Source organism: Poromitra crassiceps (genome assembly GCF_964638095.1).
Source record: "Poromitra crassiceps genome assembly, contig: HAP1_SCAFFOLD_257, whole genome shotgun sequence".
In the NCBI taxonomy this organism is placed as follows: domain Eukaryota; kingdom Metazoa; phylum Chordata; class Actinopteri; order Beryciformes; family Melamphaidae; genus Poromitra; species Poromitra crassiceps.
Genome location: NW_028152140.1, coordinates 194158 through 212817, shown reverse-complemented (window position 1 = coordinate 212817; position 18660 = coordinate 194158). Strand labels below are relative to the sequence as shown.

Genomic DNA, 18660 nt, shown 5'->3' with positions numbered 1-18660 from the left:
GTGGGACTTCATAATAGACATATGTAGGCATTTATAAATGGTGGCGTTGTTCGTGCACGTTTTGGTCCTGGTCTCAGTTGGTGAAGACATGCAGGCGTCCTGAGTTGTTGCCGCCCAGCAAAGCATTCCTTGTAGGATGGAAGGCTGTGATGGACAGCACCGTGCTGAGGTGGTGGTCGTCTCTGAAGGAGTGCTGCAGCTGGCCGCTTTCGTGGAAGACCTGCACCTGGCGAGGCCGCTCCATGCTTCCCACCACAAAGCAGTCCTCTTGTTTAGGGTCCCACACTGCTGATAGCTTCGTCAGCCATCGGCCTGTGTTCAGGTTATGTCTGAAAATAAATTTCAGACAACTTAGCATACAGTATAGTCTGATGAAGAATGTGTTACCCACTTCTAGTAAAATCTGACTGGACTCACTGTAGCAGGAGTAATGGCATGTAAACAATTGCATTGCCTTTTCATGTGGTTTTTTCTACCAAAGAAAAAGAAAAGGAAATCCGCACTGTTTTTTAAGCTCCCACGTGAGTTTTTTAATTACAAAAAAGCAACGGGTCTTCATCAGGCAGTACAGAGAACAAGCTCTCTGTGCATGGGCATATATATAACCTCACATGGGGTGGTGGTGCCCCAATCAGGTGACGACAGACACCTGTGATCATTACAAAATACATAATTGTTGAAAGAGTCCACAAGAATACAACTTTTTTTAAAGATCATATAATAACAGAGGTAAACAAATTCTAAAATACCCGATACAAAAGAAATACAAGAAGTAAAACATGCAGGTGAATATTATTATCCCTATCTATACCAATAAGAAACCAAAGAAATGTAAAAGTATAGTACGGTAGGCCAAGGTAGGTTCAGGCAGGGTTTGAACCCAGGACTCCCAGGTGAGAGTCGTACGTGCTACCCACATGACCGAAGAGCCAGGCACATGTCTACAATGGCCAAGGTGTATACATATAACAACAGAATATAATAAAGTTAAAACATCACAGCAATGGCTTGACGTCTAGTTCTTCATTGAGGCCATACGGTGCCAACGTGTTGAGTGTATATATGTGAAAAGCCACACGTTGTAAAAGTCATTGTTCGTGGTCACCTCCTCTAGGGGGCTTTTCAACCTTCTCTATCCCCATGTACCGGAGTGAGGAGATGCTGTGTCCTGCTTGTTTGAAGTGGACTGCAACAGGGTTACGTTCATCACCGCATCTGATGTTGCTGCAATGCTCGCTAATCCTAGTGCGGAGGGCTCTAGACATTTTCCCCACATAAGCTAATCCACAAGGACATTTTATCTTTAAAAAAGTTGTATTCTTGTGGAAAGACCTACTCTTTCAACAATTATGTATTTTGTAATGATCACAGGTGTCTGTCATCACCTGATTGGGGCACCACCACCCCATGTGAGGTTATATATATGCCCATGCACAGAGAGCTTGTTCTCTGTACTGCCTGATGAAGACCCGTGAGGGTCAAAATGTTGCTTTTTTGTAATTAAAAAACTAACCGTGGGAGCTTAAAAAACAGTGTGCGGATTTCCTTTTCTTTTTCTATACGCGTATTTTTTCCAGCACCTGTTGAAATAATCTTGGATGTGCGTGCACTCTACTCTTCTGCATATTTCTACCAAAGACACACAATTGTTAATTTTGGTTTGACATTTTTTTTATGTACGGTAATTTAAGTGCCGAGTTGGAAAGGCTTGTTGTCGCTGTGATACTGGCTTATAATAAAACTGTAATAAAAATAGAAACAGTGATAAGTATTATGATGACCTGAGATAAACCTTCTACTACCCAAAACTCAAATGTATCAATCACTGTGGCACTGATGAAGATCCGCCATTAGGCCCTCTCTGCACTTTCACACAGAACCAAGCAGCCCTGCCATACAGGAGTGTGCTTTAGATAGCATCCACCCCTCCCGGATTGAAATTAGGCGTGAACCATGGGCGTTAAGCTTATTATGTCTGAGGAGTCTATTTATTTAATTTTATTTTGCCTTTATATAAACAGGTAAATCAGTGCGACCTGAATTTAACGAGCAACTTTCAATATTCGTCTGATCGACTTTATGGATCACAAAGGCAGCATCATGTATTACAAGCTACACGTAACGGAAGGCTTTCTTACCTTTGGTTCCAGTTTTTTTATAAAGCATATACCCATGTTGTGAAGTAGCCTAATTAAGTCCGTTCTGAAAGCGTGTTGACTGGAAGAAAAAAAGTGTGAAACAGCTGCAGTCTGATTTTAATAACGTTATCGACGGCGTCATTATAGACCACTTGGTTTCTACTTCTGGTTATGTCACTTTCAGAAGAACAGAGCGAATCTCAGGCACAGTGGGCAACGCAAGGCACACACCTGCTCAAGTGACTCGGGCTATAGTAGGAGCACAGTCTGAATGCTAACATTAGTTGTTTTTCGTAAGGGAACGCACAACAGGCGAGACAGCCTGCAGATATGCTTCGGTTAACTTATTTCTGATCGGAGAACTTCAATCTGGAGGTTGTTTTCCCTCAGTCCTCCTGTCATTTCTTTATGAATGAGCCGAGATTGCCGTCTTCCCGCGGCTTAGCCTTTTAGACAGACGTCGATTCTGCGCTGATACTACCTCTACCGGGGGAACGAAAGGCGTAACAAAATGACACGCCATTCCGTTCTTGCGACTTTTATACAGGAGGCATCATTCTACAGGCGGCGCCCCCGCCAGGCCAGTAAAATAATTGCAATTTGTTTTTTTGTTTTTCTGCTCTCCCCAAAATTTAAATATACCTTTATGGCATATTATTACAATTACAATATAGCAATAATGGTGTTGACAGTAATAGAAGATGCCAAATCATTCAAAACAATCAGCATTTTGCTTTTAGGAGCATTGTGCCAGCGTGCGGCGCTGTTCCAAAACATGTAAACGTGTCGTTGCCTGCGAAACGCTCATCCCATAATACAAATGTTCGCATCGCATCCCATAATAGTATGATGATACTTGGGATGCCATTGCGAACATAGATGCGAACAGGTTAGCTAAAAGTTTAGCGTCACCAGCGAGGGGCCCCACCGTTGCGGTCGAGGTACATTTCGAAATCCCTCCAGGCCTGAAAATCTTTCTAGGGGAAACACTGCAGGAGGCGAGACATAACGCTGCAACGAACGCGGCTTTCACAGTCTGTGTTAAAGGGGCTATAGATTGAGACAGCTTTCCTGATTTCCCCTCCCCTGATCAGGTAACATAATGACTTTGGAAAAACAGTTAGCAAGCACGACTCCCATAAAGATATATAAAAAGTATACAGGTGCCTGGGTCGGAGGATACTAGTAGGTGACAGATGTCCCGGCACACGCGGTTTAAGAAAAAATATCTTATTTATTGTGGGCAAGCAAGGTGATGAACGTTTCGCCTAGAAGCCTTCTAGGCGAAACGTTCATCACCTTGCTTGTATAATAAGATATTTTTTCTTAAACCGTGTGTGCCGGGACATCTGTAACATAATGACTTTCCCACACTGAGAGGCTATGTTCAAGTGAGTGGATGTACCCGATGGAAGTCAGCAAAGGAGCTGTGGTGGTCATTGCTGAGGTGTCATATATCCTATGGAAAAAGAAAAGAAAATGCACATTCAATTTAGAGATGTAATTCCAAAACAAGTAGTGCAGTGCAAGTGCTTTAAGCTGTGTCAGCCCCACCTAATCGTGTTGTCCATACAGGAGCTGAGCACTCTGTTCCCTGTACTAGGGGAGAAATAAGCACTGGTTATGCTTAAAGAGTGGCCGTGCAGCTGGCAGACCGCCTGGCTCTCGGTCTTCTTCAGACAGCGGCTATCGTAAATACTCACAAGCCTGCAGAGAAGAAGGAAAATTAGTTTGGACTATTTATAGACTGGACAGACTACAGCTGAACTGACTACAAGCAGGCAATCCAATTTAACAACTTTAGAAAACAAATGATCAAAGTGATTACTGCTCTGGAGAAAATATAAATTAATCAAAGATATGAGTCATACCTGCTCTCGGCCACTGCAAAGTACTGCTTGTTTAGTGGATGGACGCTAACACAGTGAAGGCTCTTGGGGTTGAGGGTGTAGAGGGTGTGGAGGGACTCATGGGAGTTGCTGCAGAGAAATTAAAAACATTAAGAGATTAGAAGCAGCTTTGTACCAGTCTGGAAAACATTATACATGTTTCTGACAATGTTGTTTATGATTAATAAAAAAAGAGAGCAGGCGGTTAGCACTCTTCATGCTTACTGACATTCAACATGATGAAGAGAGATGGTAAAGAATAGAGAAGTGCTGCATTTTTTAAATCATTAATACAACAGTTGAAGAAGATGGCAGTATGTTACCCTGGGGTGCGCCTATCCACAATGGCAACATCTCCACCAAATTGCCCGACAACTAGTGTCATACAGTCATGTGACAGGAAGTCAAAGGTTTTCAGGCCATCTTCAATAGAATACACCTGGTAGGAAGTAGAAAATGATTCAGATCAGCTGGTGAAGTAGGAATATCTTAAAACTGGAGTGGGTTTACAATTCATGCACGATTTTACATCAACTTAATGAGGACATGGAATGTTTTTTTAAACATCTCCACTGATTTATAAGTTTGTTGCAAAGCAGTAATGAGTAAGTCCAGAATATTTCAGCAAAATTAACAGATGTTGTGCTTGAGGGCGGCTGTTCCAACTACAGATTGTTTATTTTTTTCTATATGCACACATCCAGGGAGAATCGAATTGAAAACCTTAACAAGCGTTAATGACCCATGCCAGCAGGCGGGGGAGGATTTCTCAATGCAGAAAATATATAGAGAATATATAGAGAAGGTAAACACTGTCCATCTGCTTATATTACGGAGATTGTAAACTGATGCAAAGTGGGTTGAAAATCGGCAAAGCCTTCCTTTAATTACACATAGCTGCATCAAGACTTGTTTGTGTAAAAACTGTTCCTGAAATGGAACTGTACACCTGTGATGTCAGCCCCAGCAGAATGTCCAGCAACAAGTGATGTCACAGGTGTTTAACACCCATTTAGAATCCTACCCTTTTCTCCATACTGTATTTCTGCCCTGGGGGCCTGTATCTTATTATAATATATATAGGGGGGGGGGGGGAGGTTCATAATGATCATGAGCCCAAAATGTAAATTCATTACCCCCGCCCCCCCCAAAAATAAAATAATAATAACACCGCGCTCTTCAAGTTAAAAGGTATTGGTTCAAACTGTACTTACTGGCTGAAATTATGATTATTATTATCATTATATATACAGTATATATATATTGTTACAGAGTGATATGTGATTGACATGTGATTGTCAGGGACCCCCTTGTTTAACTCATTGAGTGCCAATGACGTCGATCGACGTCAAATGCGTTTTTTGACGGTGGGACGTGGATCAAAGCCTCCTGCATCTCCTGTACAAATATTGTAGCTATTGGATGTGTATAACCTATTTTACGGACTCATTAGGTGGCGACAGTGCTCTCCAGATTAGAGAAAGGTCAGGAAAACAGTAGGAAAAAGCCCCGTGATGAAAGTGAAACCGCTCATGCTGCAGGCGGAGCCATATAGATTGCTCTGGCTGCAGCTGACGTTGGCTGCGAACAGCAGTCAATCCGCTCCCACAACTGAGCCCCTCTGCCTCTGTCTGTCTGTCTGCATAGTTTCTCCACACGATTAGCCGCCAGAAAAGCAGCACCCGACACTGAAAAGCCAAACAATTCTCAGCAGTCCGGTTTGGCTTTTCCGTGTCGCGCTGGGAGCCGGCGCACAAAAACGGAGCACTCCGAAAATAGACGCTGGGTGCGTGAGGCTGTGTGTTAGTGTGGGGAGGAGTTTGCAGCTGAGGGGGGGGGAGAGGGGGGTGGGGCACGCAGGGCACCACACAACTACACCACGTCACTACATCAGAAAATATTAGCTAGAGTCAGTGAATGTGCTTGAAATGCTTCATTTCACAAAAGGCTGAATAACTCAGCTTCTAATTTGAAACGCCTGAAAACGCTGAAAACAACCTATCTTCTCCGGCTCATAACTAAAGAACGGAAAATGGTATCAATAAACTTTTTTTTGCTGATGATACAATAGAGTCTCCTTGTTCTTTGTGCGTGTTCGGTGTTTACATAGTAATATCACACAATATTCTGTGGGCCTCGAGAAATCACTGAAAACGCTCTGAAACTCTGGCACTGGGAGCGTCCGTTCTCCAAAAGTGGCTGGCACTCAATGAGTTAATTATAATATGTCAATTTACGTCTTTGCATCAGAGGATCAAACAGGAAGTGGGAGTGGCTTAGAGATTATATCCGTGGCATTTCAGGTGCGCAGGCCCCCCCCCCCCCCTCTCTGCCATGTTGGTCTGCTAGTCTGATCAGGAAGCCATGTATCGCTCCTGTTCCCCAGTGCTCTATTGATCCCTCCGTTTCCACGTGTATGGGTGTGACTGTGTGTGTGAGATATTATTTTGAATTAGCGTCCCCAATCTACTGAACGGGAGCTGCTGATGGCCCGCTCCACACTACCGACTGAGCTGTCCACACAAGCCGGGCTGTCTAGGTGTCATCGCCCCATGCTGATAGCAGGTGAGCTGCTCCCATTCACTTTGTGACTTCTTGTTTGATATTTCTGTGCAAAGACGTTCTGTGTTGTTGTGGCAGGTGTGGACTGACTAGACACGAGCTTGATCCTATTTTGAGAGCCAGATCTGTCACAATATATATATATATATATATATATAGTAAATTCGTAGATAGATGCCACTGGGGAAGGGGGGGTGATCAATAAAACTACATTTTATGGAACAAAATTTACATCTTCAAAGAGGGCCTTCTCTACATCCATGCAGCGTAGAGATCCATCGTAGCTGAGGGTCAGCAGGTGGCTAGGATGAGTCCTGGAGAACATCATGCAGCTCACTGGACGCTGAGAGTGGGGCTCAAAAAGCAGCACGCCATCATCACCGTAATCACCACCCTTAACTCATTGAATGCCATGGACGTCCTTCGACGTCCAATTAAATAGTGACGTAGAGTGCCACGGACGTCCTTCGACGTCCAATGCGTTTTTTGACGGTGGGACGTCGATCAAAGCCTTCCGCAGCTCCTGTACAACTATAGTAGCTATTGGAGGTCTATAACCTATTTTACAGAAGCCTTAGGTGGCGACAGTGCTCTCCAGATTACAGAAATGTCAGGAATACACAGCCTGAAATAGCCTTGATGAAAGAGAACCCGCTCATGCTGCAGTCCAGAGCCATGTAGATTGTTCTGGCTGCAACTGACGGTGCGTGCGAACACAGTCAATCCGCGCACACAACTGAGTCCTTCTGCCTCTGTCTGTCTGTCAGCATAGTTTCTCCACATGATTAGCCGCTAGAAAAGCAGCAGCGCGACACTGAAAAGCCAAACCTTTCACTGCAGTCCGCGTGTGGCTTCTCCATGTTGCGCTGCCTGGGAGGCGGCGCTTCCCAGGCTTCCTAGACGCTTGGTGCGAGGCTGTGTGTTACTAGTGTGGGGAGGAGTTTTCAGCTGAGGGGGGGGAGGGGGGGAGGGGGGGTGGGGCACGCAGGGCAGGACACAACTACACCACATCACTACATCAGAAAATATTACCGTATCTAGAGTCAGTGAATGTGCTTGAAATGCTGCATTTCACAAAAGGCTGAATATCTCAGCTTATAATTTGAAATGCCTGAAAACGCTGAAAACAACCTATCTTCTCCGGCTCATAACTAAAGAACGGAAAATGGTATCAATAAACTTTTTTTTGCTGATGATACAATAGAGTCTCCTTGTTCTTTTTGCGTGTTCGGTGTTTACATAGTAATATCACACAATATTCTGTGGGCCTCGAGAAATCACTGAAAACGCTCTGAAAACTCTGGCACTGGGAGCGTCCGTTCTCCAAAAGTGGCTGGCACTCAATGAGTTAAAGAGTAAATAATAAATCAATCAAGTTGTACTGTAACACTGTACTTTTCCCCTAAGTGTCCAGTCATTGATGTTTTACTTCAGGAACTCATGTCCTTGTCATTTTAGCGGACATCCACAGGCTGGCAAAAGTAGGAACCAAATTTATGTATTTTTTGTGTCACTGGAATACGATTCAGAACATCCAAACTCCCAAATTCTAAAAAGATGGTGTTAGCAAATGGTTATGATCAAAGCAAAGAAACTCACCAAGTTCCAGAGTCCTACATGCCCCCATTTATCTCCTGCAGCCATGAGCAGACTGCTAGTGCAGGGGTGGAAGGCAGCAGAGTATATGCGTTGTTGAACCACTTTGGCCACTTGATCTTCAGTTATCCTCATGGTCTTAAGGGAAGAGCGATACCTGCATCACCTGCAACCACAAAGATGAACTGTAAAAGACCACACAAAAATATATTGTATAGTCAATTCTATTTAAACGCCCAGCGATGCATCAACATTTTTTTTTTTTTACAAATGTCAGATGTCTAAATATTCAGACTTAAACATCATAAACAGTCAGGACACAAAGTGACAAACAGGAGTCATGAGGTAAAGTTGTTTGAAGCCACTGTAGTTATCATAGTCTGAAGTCTCTAGTCGACTTCCTCAACGGTGGGACTGTGAGCCGGCTCCCGCCTGCTCTCTGCAGCCCTGTGCAGGTGTTGCTCTCTGGTACAACACACAATCTCCAGCTCTTTCTACGGGTGCTGGTACTGTTCTTTATCAGCCAGCTGGTTGTTATCCAGCCAGGCGATGGCCTGGTGGCACCTCTCCGCACCTTCCTCTGGTCCTCCTCGCTAATCTTGCCCTTCACGTTGAAGGCGTATGACTCCAGGGATTTTTTTTTATTATTTTTTGTGCATTCGTGCAGGACTTCACCTGGGAGGATCGACAGGCAAGGGAACAACTGTGGCCGAAAATCAAGCAAGCCAGATCGCTGGGTAAGGTGGCTTTCTACAAAGGCCACGTCGCAGTAATTGATGGACGTACAGTAAAGGCTTAATGTATTAAATGCAAACAGCAGTCAAAAGAAACAAGAAAAAAAACATATAGACAATATTCCAAGGTTTGGCCTGCCATTAAGAGAACAGTATAAAACTCAATCAATTGCGACTCCAAGAATGAACAGTCTAAATTCTTCGCCATACGGTGCATTACGCAAAACAGCCAGAAGATGGCGATGTTGCCCAAGGCAAACAGCCTGGCAGATAGCTAAAACGTCTAAAACAAGCAGCTATTGACAGCTGTCTATTTTTGAAAGAGCAGTTGGAGTATCAGGATGTTGGAAATAGTCCTGAAAGTGAGACAAATAGTAAAGGGAGAAACTAGGTTTTCTGAAGCTTTGAACCAATTGTGAACCTGGGGACATCTGCTGGTCAAATTTGAAACAGGATGCCCCCTAAAAACAATGATTTAGTAGCCTAGTCTACATTATCCTGAAACAAATCCAATTTGTGGGACTTCATAATAGACATATGTAGGCATTTATAAATGGTGGCGTTGTTCGTGCACGTTTTGGTCCTGGTCTCAGTTGGTGAAGACATGCAGGCGTCCTGAGTTGTTGCCGCCCAGCAAAGCATTCCTTGTAGGATGGAAGGCTGTGATGGACAGCACCGTGCTGAGGTGGTGGTCGTCTCTGAAGGAGTGCTGCAGCTGGCCGCTTTCGTGGAAGACCTGCACCTGGCGAGGCCGCTCCATGCTTCCCACCACAAAGCAGTCCTCTTGTTTAGGGTCCCACACTGCTGATAGCTTCGTCAGCCATCGGCCTGTGTTCAGGTTATGTCTGAAAATAAATTTCAGACAACTTAGCATACAGTATAGTCTGATGAAGAATGTGTTACCCACTTCTAGTAAAATCTGACTGGACTCACTGTAGCAGGAGTAATGGCATGTAAACAATTGCATTGCCTTTTCATGTGGTTTTTTCTACCAAAGAAAAAGAAAAGGAAATCCGCACTGTTTTTTAAGCTCCCACGTGAGTTTTTTAATTACAAAAAAGCAACGGGTCTTCATCAGGCAGTACAGAGAACAAGCTCTCTGTGCATGGGCATATATATAACCTCACATGGGGTGGTGGTGCCCCAATCAGGTGACGACAGACACCTGTGATCATTACAAAATACATAATTGTTGAAAGAGTCCACAAGAATACAACTTTTTTTAAAGATCATATAATAACAGAGGTAAACAAATTCTAAAATACCCGATACAAAAGAAATACAAGAAGTAAAACATGCAGGTGAATATTATTATCCCTATCTATACCAATAAGAAACCAAAGAAATGTAAAAGTATAGTACGGTAGGCCAAGGTAGGTTCAGGCAGGGTTTGAACCCAGGACTCCCAGGTGAGAGTCGTACGTGCTACCCACATGACCGAAGAGCCAGGCACATGTCTACAATGGCCAAGGTGTATACATATAACAACAGAATATAATAAAGTTAAAACATCACAGCAATGGCTTGACGTCTAGTTCTTCATTGAGGCCATACGGTGCCAACGTGTTGAGTGTATATATGTGAAAAGCCACACGTTGTAAAAGTCATTGTTCGTGGTCACCTCCTCTAGGGGGCTTTTCAACCTTCTCTATCCCCATGTACCGGAGTGAGGAGATGCTGTGTCCTGCTTGTTTGAAGTGGACTGCAACAGGGTTACGTTCATCACCGCATCTGATGTTGCTGCAATGCTCGCTAATCCTAGTGCGGAGGGCTCTAGACATTTTCCCCACATAAGCTAATCCACAAGGACATTTTATCTTTAAAAAAGTTGTATTCTTGTGGAAAGACCTACTCTTTCAACAATTATGTATTTTGTAATGATCACAGGTGTCTGTCATCACCTGATTGGGGCACCACCACCCCATGTGAGGTTATATATATGCCCATGCACAGAGAGCTTGTTCTCTGTACTGCCTGATGAAGACCCGTGAGGGTCAAAATGTTGCTTTTTTGTAATTAAAAAACTAACCGTGGGAGCTTAAAAAACAGTGTGCGGATTTCCTTTTCTTTTTCTATACGCGTATTTTTTCCAGCACCTGTTGAAATAATCTTGGATGTGCGTGCACTCTACTCTTCTGCATATTTCTACCAAAGACACACAATTGTTAATTTTGGTTTGACATTTTTTTTATGTACGGTAATTTAAGTGCCGAGTTGGAAAGGCTTGTTGTCGCTGTGATACTGGCTTATAATAAAACTGTAATAAAAATAGAAACAGTGATAAGTATTATGATGACCTGAGATAAACCTTCTACTACCCAAAACTCAAATGTATCAATCACTGTGGCACTGATGAAGATCCGCCATTAGGCCCTCTCTGCACTTTCACACAGAACCAAGCAGCCCTGCCATACAGGAGTGTGCTTTAGATAGCATCCACCCCTCCCGGATTGAAATTAGGCGTGAACCATGGGCGTTAAGCTTATTATGTCTGAGGAGTCTATTTATTTAATTTTATTTTGCCTTTATATAAACAGGTAAATCAGTGCGACCTGAATTTAACGAGCAACTTTCAATATTCGTCTGATCGACTTTATGGATCACAAAGGCAGCATCATGTATTACAAGCTACACGTAACGGAAGGCTTTCTTACCTTTGGTTCCAGTTTTTTTATAAAGCATATACCCATGTTGTGAAGTAGCCTAATTAAGTCCGTTCTGAAAGCGTGTTGACTGGAAGAAAAAAAGTGTGAAACAGCTGCAGTCTGATTTTAATAACGTTATCGACGGCGTCATTATAGACCACTTGGTTTCTACTTCTGGTTATGTCACTTTCAGAAGAACAGAGCGAATCTCAGGCACAGTGGGCAACGCAAGGCACACACCTGCTCAAGTGACTCGGGCTATAGTAGGAGCACAGTCTGAATGCTAACATTAGTTGTTTTTCGTAAGGGAACGCACAACAGGCGAGACAGCCTGCAGATATGCTTCGGTTAACTTATTTCTGATCGGAGAACTTCAATCTGGAGGTTGTTTTCCCTCAGTCCTCCTGTCATTTCTTTATGAATGAGCCGAGATTGCCGTCTTCCCGCGGCTTAGCCTTTTAGACAGACGTCGATTCTGCGCTGATACTACCTCTACCGGGGGAACGAAAGGCGTAACAAAATGACACGCCATTCCGTTCTTGCGACTTTTATACAGGAGGCATCATTCTACAGGCGGCGCCCCCGCCAGGCCAGTAAAATAATTGCAATTTGTTTTTTTGTTTTTCTGCTCTCCCCAAAATTTAAATATACCTTTATGGCATATTATTACAATTACAATATAGCAATAATGGTGTTGACAGTAATAGAAGATGCCAAATCATTCAAAACAATCAGCATTTTGCTTTTAGGAGCATTGTGCCAGCGTGCGGCGCTGTTCCAAAACATGTAAACGTGTCGTTGCCTGCGAAACGCTCATCCCATAATACAAATGTTCGCATCGCATCCCATAATAGTATGATGATACTTGGGATGCCATTGCGAACATAGATGCGAACAGGTTAGCTAAAAGTTTAGCGTCACCAGCGAGGGGCCCCACCGTTGCGGTCGAGGTACATTTCGAAATCCCTCCAGGCCTGAAAATCTTTCTAGGGGAAACACTGCAGGAGGCGAGACATAACGCTGCAACGAACGCGGCTTTCACAGTCTGTGTTAAAGGGGCTATAGATTGAGACAGCTTTCCTGATTTCCCCTCCCCTGATCAGGTAACATAATGACTTTGGAAAAACAGTTAGCAAGCACGACTCCCATAAAGATATATAAAAAGTATACAGGTGCCTGGGTCGGAGGATACTAGTAGGTGACAGATGTCCCGGCACACGCGGTTTAAGAAAAAATATCTTATTTATTGTGGGCAAGCAAGGTGATGAACGTTTCGCCTAGAAGCCTTCTAGGCGAAACGTTCATCACCTTGCTTGTATAATAAGATATTTTTTCTTAAACCGTGTGTGCCGGGACATCTGTAACATAATGACTTTCCCACACTGAGAGGCTATGTTCAAGTGAGTGGATGTACCCGATGGAAGTCAGCAAAGGAGCTGTGGTGGTCATTGCTGAGGTGTCATATATCCTATGGAAAAAGAAAAGAAAATGCACATTCAATTTAGAGATGTAATTCCAAAACAAGTAGTGCAGTGCAAGTGCTTTAAGCTGTGTCAGCCCCACCTAATCGTGTTGTCCATACAGGAGCTGAGCACTCTGTTCCCTGTACTAGGGGAGAAATAAGCACTGGTTATGCTTAAAGAGTGGCCGTGCAGCTGGCAGACCGCCTGGCTCTCGGTCTTCTTCAGACAGCGGCTATCGTAAATACTCACAAGCCTGCAGAGAAGAAGGAAAATTAGTTTGGACTATTTATAGACTGGACAGACTACAGCTGAACTGACTACAAGCAGGCAATCCAATTTAACAACTTTAGAAAACAAATGATCAAAGTGATTACTGCTCTGGAGAAAATATAAATTAATCAAAGATATGAGTCATACCTGCTCTCGGCCACTGCAAAGTACTGCTTGTTTAGTGGATGGACGCTAACACAGTGAAGGCTCTTGGGGTTGAGGGTGTAGAGGGTGTGGAGGGACTCATGGGAGTTGCTGCAGAGAAATTAAAAACATTAAGAGATTAGAAGCAGCTTTGTACCAGTCTGGAAAACATTATGCATGTTTCTGACAATGTTGTTTATGATTAATAAAAAAAGAGAGCAGGCGGTTAGCACTCTTCATGCTTACTGACATTCAACATGATGAAGAGAGATGGTAAAGAATAGAGAAGTGCTGCATTTTTTAAATCATTAATACAACAGTTGAAGAAGATGGCAGTATGTTACCCTGGGGTGCGCCTATCCACAATGGCAACATCTCCACCAAATTGCCCGACAACTAGTGTCATACAGTCATGTGACAGGAAGTCAAAGGTTTTCAGGCCATCTTCAATAGAATACACCTGGTAGGAAGTAGAAAATGATTCAGATCAGCTGGTGAAGTAGGAATATCTTAAAACTGGAGTGGGTTTACAATTCATGCACGATTTTACATCAACTTAATGAGGACATGGAATGTTTTTTTAAACATCTCCACTGATTTATAAGTTTGTTGCAAAGCAGTAATGAGTAAGTCCAGAATATTTCAGCAAAATTAACAGATGTTGTGCTTGAGGGCGGCTGTTCCAACTACAGATTGTTTATTTTTTCTATATGCACACATCCAGGGAGAATCGAATTGAAAACCTTAACAAGCGTTAATGACCCATGCCAGCAGGCGGGGGAGGATTTCTCAATGCAGAAAATATATAGAGAATATATAGAGAAGGTAAACACTGTCCATCTGCTTATATTACGGAGATTGTAAACTGATGCAAAGTGGGTTGAAAATCGGCAAAGCCTTCCTTTAATTACACATAGCTGCATCAAGACTTGTTTGTGTAAAAACTGTTCCTGAAATGGAACTGTACACCTGTGATGTCAGCCCCAGCAGAATGTCCAGCAACAAGTGATGTCACAGGTGTTTAACACCCATTTAGAATCCTACCCTTTTCTCCATACTGTATTTCTGCCCTGGGGGCCTGTATCTTATTATAATATATATAGGGGGGGGGGGGGGGGGAGGTTCATAATGATCATGAGCCCAAAATGTAAATTCATTACCCCCGCCCCCCCAAAAAATAAAATAATAATAACACCGCGCTCTTCAAGTTAAAAGGTATTGGTTCAAACTGTACTTACTGGCTGAAATTATGATTATTATTATCATTATATATACAGTATATATATATTGTTACAGAGTGATATGTGATTGACATGTGATTGTCAGGGACCCCCTTGTTTAACTCATTGAGTGCCAATGACGTCGATCGACGTCAAATGCGTTTTTTGACGGTGGGACGTGGATCAAAGCCTCCTGCATCTCCTGTACAAATATTGTAGCTATTGGATGTGTATAACCTATTTTACGGACTCATTAGGTGGCGACAGTGCTCTCCAGATTAGAGAAAGGTCAGGAAAACAGTAGGAAAAAGCCCCGTGATGAAAGTGAAACCGCTCATGCTGCAGGCGGAGCCATATAGATTGCTCTGGCTGCAGCTGACGTTGGCTGCGAACAGCAGTCAATCCGCTCCCACAACTGAGCCCCTCTGCCTCTGTCTGTCTGTCTGCATAGTTTCTCCACACGATTAGCCGCCAGAAAAGCAGCACCCGACACTGAAAAGCCAAACAATTCTCAGCAGTCCGGTTTGGCTTTTCCGTGTCGCGCTGGGAGCCGGCGCACAAAAACGGAGCACTCCGAAAATAGACGCTGGGTGCGTGAGGCTGTGTGTTAGTGTGGGGAGGAGTTTGCAGCTGAGGGGGGGGGAGAGGGGGGTGGGGCACGCAGGGCACCACACAACTACACCACATCACTACATCAGAAAATATTAGCTAGAGTCAGTGAATGTGCTTGAAATGCTTCATTTCACAAAAGGCTGAATAACTCAGCTTCTAATTTGAAACGCCTGAAAACGCTGAAAACAACCTATCTTCTCCGGCTCATAACTAAAGAACGGAAAATGGTATCAATAAACTTTTTTTTGCTGATGATACAATAGAGTCTCCTTGTTCTTTGTGCGTGTTCGGTGTTTACATAGTAATATCACACAATATTCTGTGGGCCTCGAGAAATCACTGAAAACGCTCTGAAACTCTGGCACTGGGAGCGTCCGTTCTCCAAAAGTGGCTGGCACTCAATGAGTTAATTATAATATGTCAATTTACGTCTTTGCATCAGAGGATCAAACAGGAAGTGGGAGTGGCTTAGAGATTATATCCGTGGCATTTCAGGTGCGCAGGCCCCCCCCCCCCCTCTCTGCCATGTTGGTCTGCTAGTCTGATCAGGAAGCCATGTATCGCTCCTGTTCCCCAGTGCTCTATTGATCCCTCCGTTTCCACGTGTATGGGTGTGACTGTGTGTGTGAGATATTATTTTGAATTAGCGTCCCCAATCTACTGAACGGGAGCTGCTGATGGCCCGCTCCACACTACCGACTGAGCTGTCCACACAAGCCGGGCTGTCTAGGTGTCATCGCCCCATGCTGATAGCAGGTGAGCTGCTCCCATTCACTTTGTGACTTCTTGTTTGATATTTCTGTGCAAAGACGTTCTGTGTTGTTGTGGCAGGTGTGGACTGACTAGACACGAGCTTGATCCTATTTTGAGAGCCAGATCTGTCACAATATATATATATATATATATATATATAGTAAATTCGTAGATAGATGCCACTGGGGAAGGGGGGGTGATCAATAAAACTACATTTTATGGAACAAAATTTACATCTTCAAAGAGGGCCTTCTCTACATCCATGCAGCGTAGAGATCCATCGTAGCTGAGGGTCAGCAGGTGGCTAGGATGAGTCCTGGAGAACATCATGCAGCTCACTGGACGCTGAGAGTGGGGCTCAAAAAGCAGCACGCCATCATCACCGTAATCACCACCCTTAACTCATTGAATGCCATGGACGTCCTTCGACGTCCAATTAAATAGTGACGTAGAGTGCCACGGACGTCCTTCGACGTCCAATGCGTTTTTTGACGGTGGGACGTCGATCAAAGCCTTCCGCAGCTCCTGTACAACTATAGTAGCTATTGGAGGTCTATAACCTATTTTACAGAAGCCTTAGGTGGCGACAGTGCTCTCCAGATTACAGAAATGTCAGGAATACACAGCCTGAAATAGCCTTGATGAAAGAGAACCCGCTCATGCTGCAGTCCAGAGCCATGTAGATTGTTCTGGCTGCAACTGACGGTGCGTGCGAACACAGTCAATCCGCGCACACAACTGAGTCCTTCTGCCTCTGTCTGTCTGTCAGCATAGTTTCTCCACATGATTAGCCGCTAGAAAAGCAGCAGCGCGACACTGAAAAGCCAAACCTTTCACTGCAGTCCGCGTGTGGCTTCTCCATGTTGCGCTGCCTGGGAGGCGGCGCTTCCCAGGCTTCCTAGACGCTTGGTGCGAGGCTGTGTGTTACTAGTGTGGGGAGGAGTTTTCAGCTGAGGGGGGGGAGGGGGGGAGGGGGGGTGGGGCACGCAGGGCAGGACACAACTACACCACATCACTACATCAGAAAATATTACCGTATCTAGAGTCAGTGAATGTGCTTGAAATGCTGCATTTCACAAAAGGCTGAATATCTCAGCTTATAATTTGAAATGCCTGAAAACGCTGAAAACAACCTATCTTCTCCGGCTCATAACTAAAGAACGGAAAATGGTATCAATAAACTTTTTTTTGCTGATGATACAATAGAGTCTCCTTGTTCTTTTTGCGTGTTCGGTGTTTACATAGTAATATCACACAATATTCTGTGGGCCTCGAGAAATCACTGAAAACGCTCTGAAAACTCTGGCACTGGGAGCGTCCGTTCTCCAAAAGTGGCTGGCACTCAATGAGTTAAAGAGTAAATAATAAATCAATCAAGTTGTACTGTAACACTGTACTTTTCCCCTAAGTGTCCAGTCATTGATGTTTTACTTCAGGAACTCATTTCCTTGTCATTTTAGCGGACATCCACAGGCTGGCAAAAGTAGGAACCAAATTTATGTATTTTTTGTGTCACTGGAATACGATTCAGAACATCCAAACTCCCAAATTCTAAAAAGATGGTGTTAGCAAATGGTTATGATCAAAGCAAAGAAACTCACCAAGTTCCAGAGTCCTACATGCCCCCATTTATCTCCTGCAGCCATGAGCAGACTGCTAGTGCAGGGGTGGAAGGCAGCAGAGTATATGCGTTGTTGAACCACTTTGGCCACTTGATCTTCAGTTATCCTCATGGTCTTAAGGGAAGAGCGATACCTGCATCACCTGCAACCACAAAGATGAACTGTAAAAGACCACACAAAAATATATTGTATAGTCAATTCTATTTAAACGCCCAGCGATGCATCAACATTTTTTTTTTTTTTACAAATGTCAGATGTCTAAATATTCAGACTTAAACATCATAAACAGTCAGGACACAAAGTGACAAACAGGAGTCATGAGGTAAAGTTGTTTGAAGCCACTGTAGTTATCATAGTCTGAAGTCTCTAGTCGACTTCCTCAACGGTGGGACTGTGAGCCGGCTCCCGCCTGCTCTCTGCAGCCCTGTGCAGGTGTTGCTCTCTGGTACAACACACAATCTCCAGCTCTTTCTACGGGTGCTGGTACTGTTCTTTATCAGCCAGCTGGTTGTTATCCAGCCAGGCGATGGCCTGGTGGCACCTCTCCGCACCTTCCTCTGGTCCTCCTCGCTAATCTTGCCCTTCACGTTGAAGGCGTATGACTCCAGGGATTTTTTTTTATTATTTTTTGTGCATTCGTGCAGGACTTCACCTGGGAGGATCGACAGGCAAGGGAACAACTGTGGCCGAAAATCAAGCAAGCCAGATCGCTGGGTAAGGTGGCTTTCTACAAAGGCCACGTCGCAGTAATTGATGGACGTACAGTAAAGGCTTAATGTATTAAATGCAAACAGCAGTCAAAAGAAACAAGAAAAAAAACATATAGACAATATTCCAAGGTTTGGCCTGCCATTAAGAGAACAGTATAAAACTCAATCAATTGCGACTCCAAGAATGAACAGTCTAAATTCTTCGCCATACGGTGCATTACGCAAAACAGCCAGAAGATGGCGATGTTGCCCAAGGCAAACAGCCTGGCAGATAGCTAAAACGTCTAAAACAAGCAGCTATT

At 43.9% G+C, this 18660-nt stretch overlaps 2 protein-coding genes across 2 annotated transcripts; both read right to left on the bottom strand.

Annotated features, from left to right (window-relative positions):
* Positions 1 to 73: 73 nt before the first annotated feature.
* On the bottom strand, positions 74 to 8410 carry LOC310770909 (WD repeat-containing protein 76-like; the record flags this gene model as incomplete). Its single annotated transcript, XM_083663606.1, has 7 exons — positions 8189 to 8410; positions 6822 to 6983; positions 4351 to 4466; positions 4010 to 4117; positions 3693 to 3845; positions 3544 to 3597; positions 74 to 329 (listed from the first exon to the last, which is right to left on the bottom strand). Exons 1-7 carry the CDS (start codon positions 8318 to 8320, stop codon positions 74 to 76), a joined length of 981 nt encoding a protein of 326 aa, XP_083519732.1. The 5' UTR covers positions 8321 to 8410.
* Positions 8411 to 9508: 1098 nt separating this feature from the next.
* LOC310770908 (WD repeat-containing protein 76-like) lies at positions 9509 to 18316 on the bottom strand (the record flags this gene model as incomplete). Its single annotated transcript, XM_083663605.1, has 7 exons — positions 17628 to 18316; positions 16261 to 16422; positions 13786 to 13901; positions 13445 to 13552; positions 13128 to 13280; positions 12979 to 13032; positions 9509 to 9764 (listed from the first exon to the last, which is right to left on the bottom strand). The coding sequence occupies exons 1-7, from the start codon at positions 17757 to 17759 to the stop codon at positions 9509 to 9511; spliced, it is 981 nt and encodes a 326-aa protein (XP_083519731.1). The 5' UTR covers positions 17760 to 18316.
* Positions 18317 to 18660: the final 344 nt, after the last annotated feature.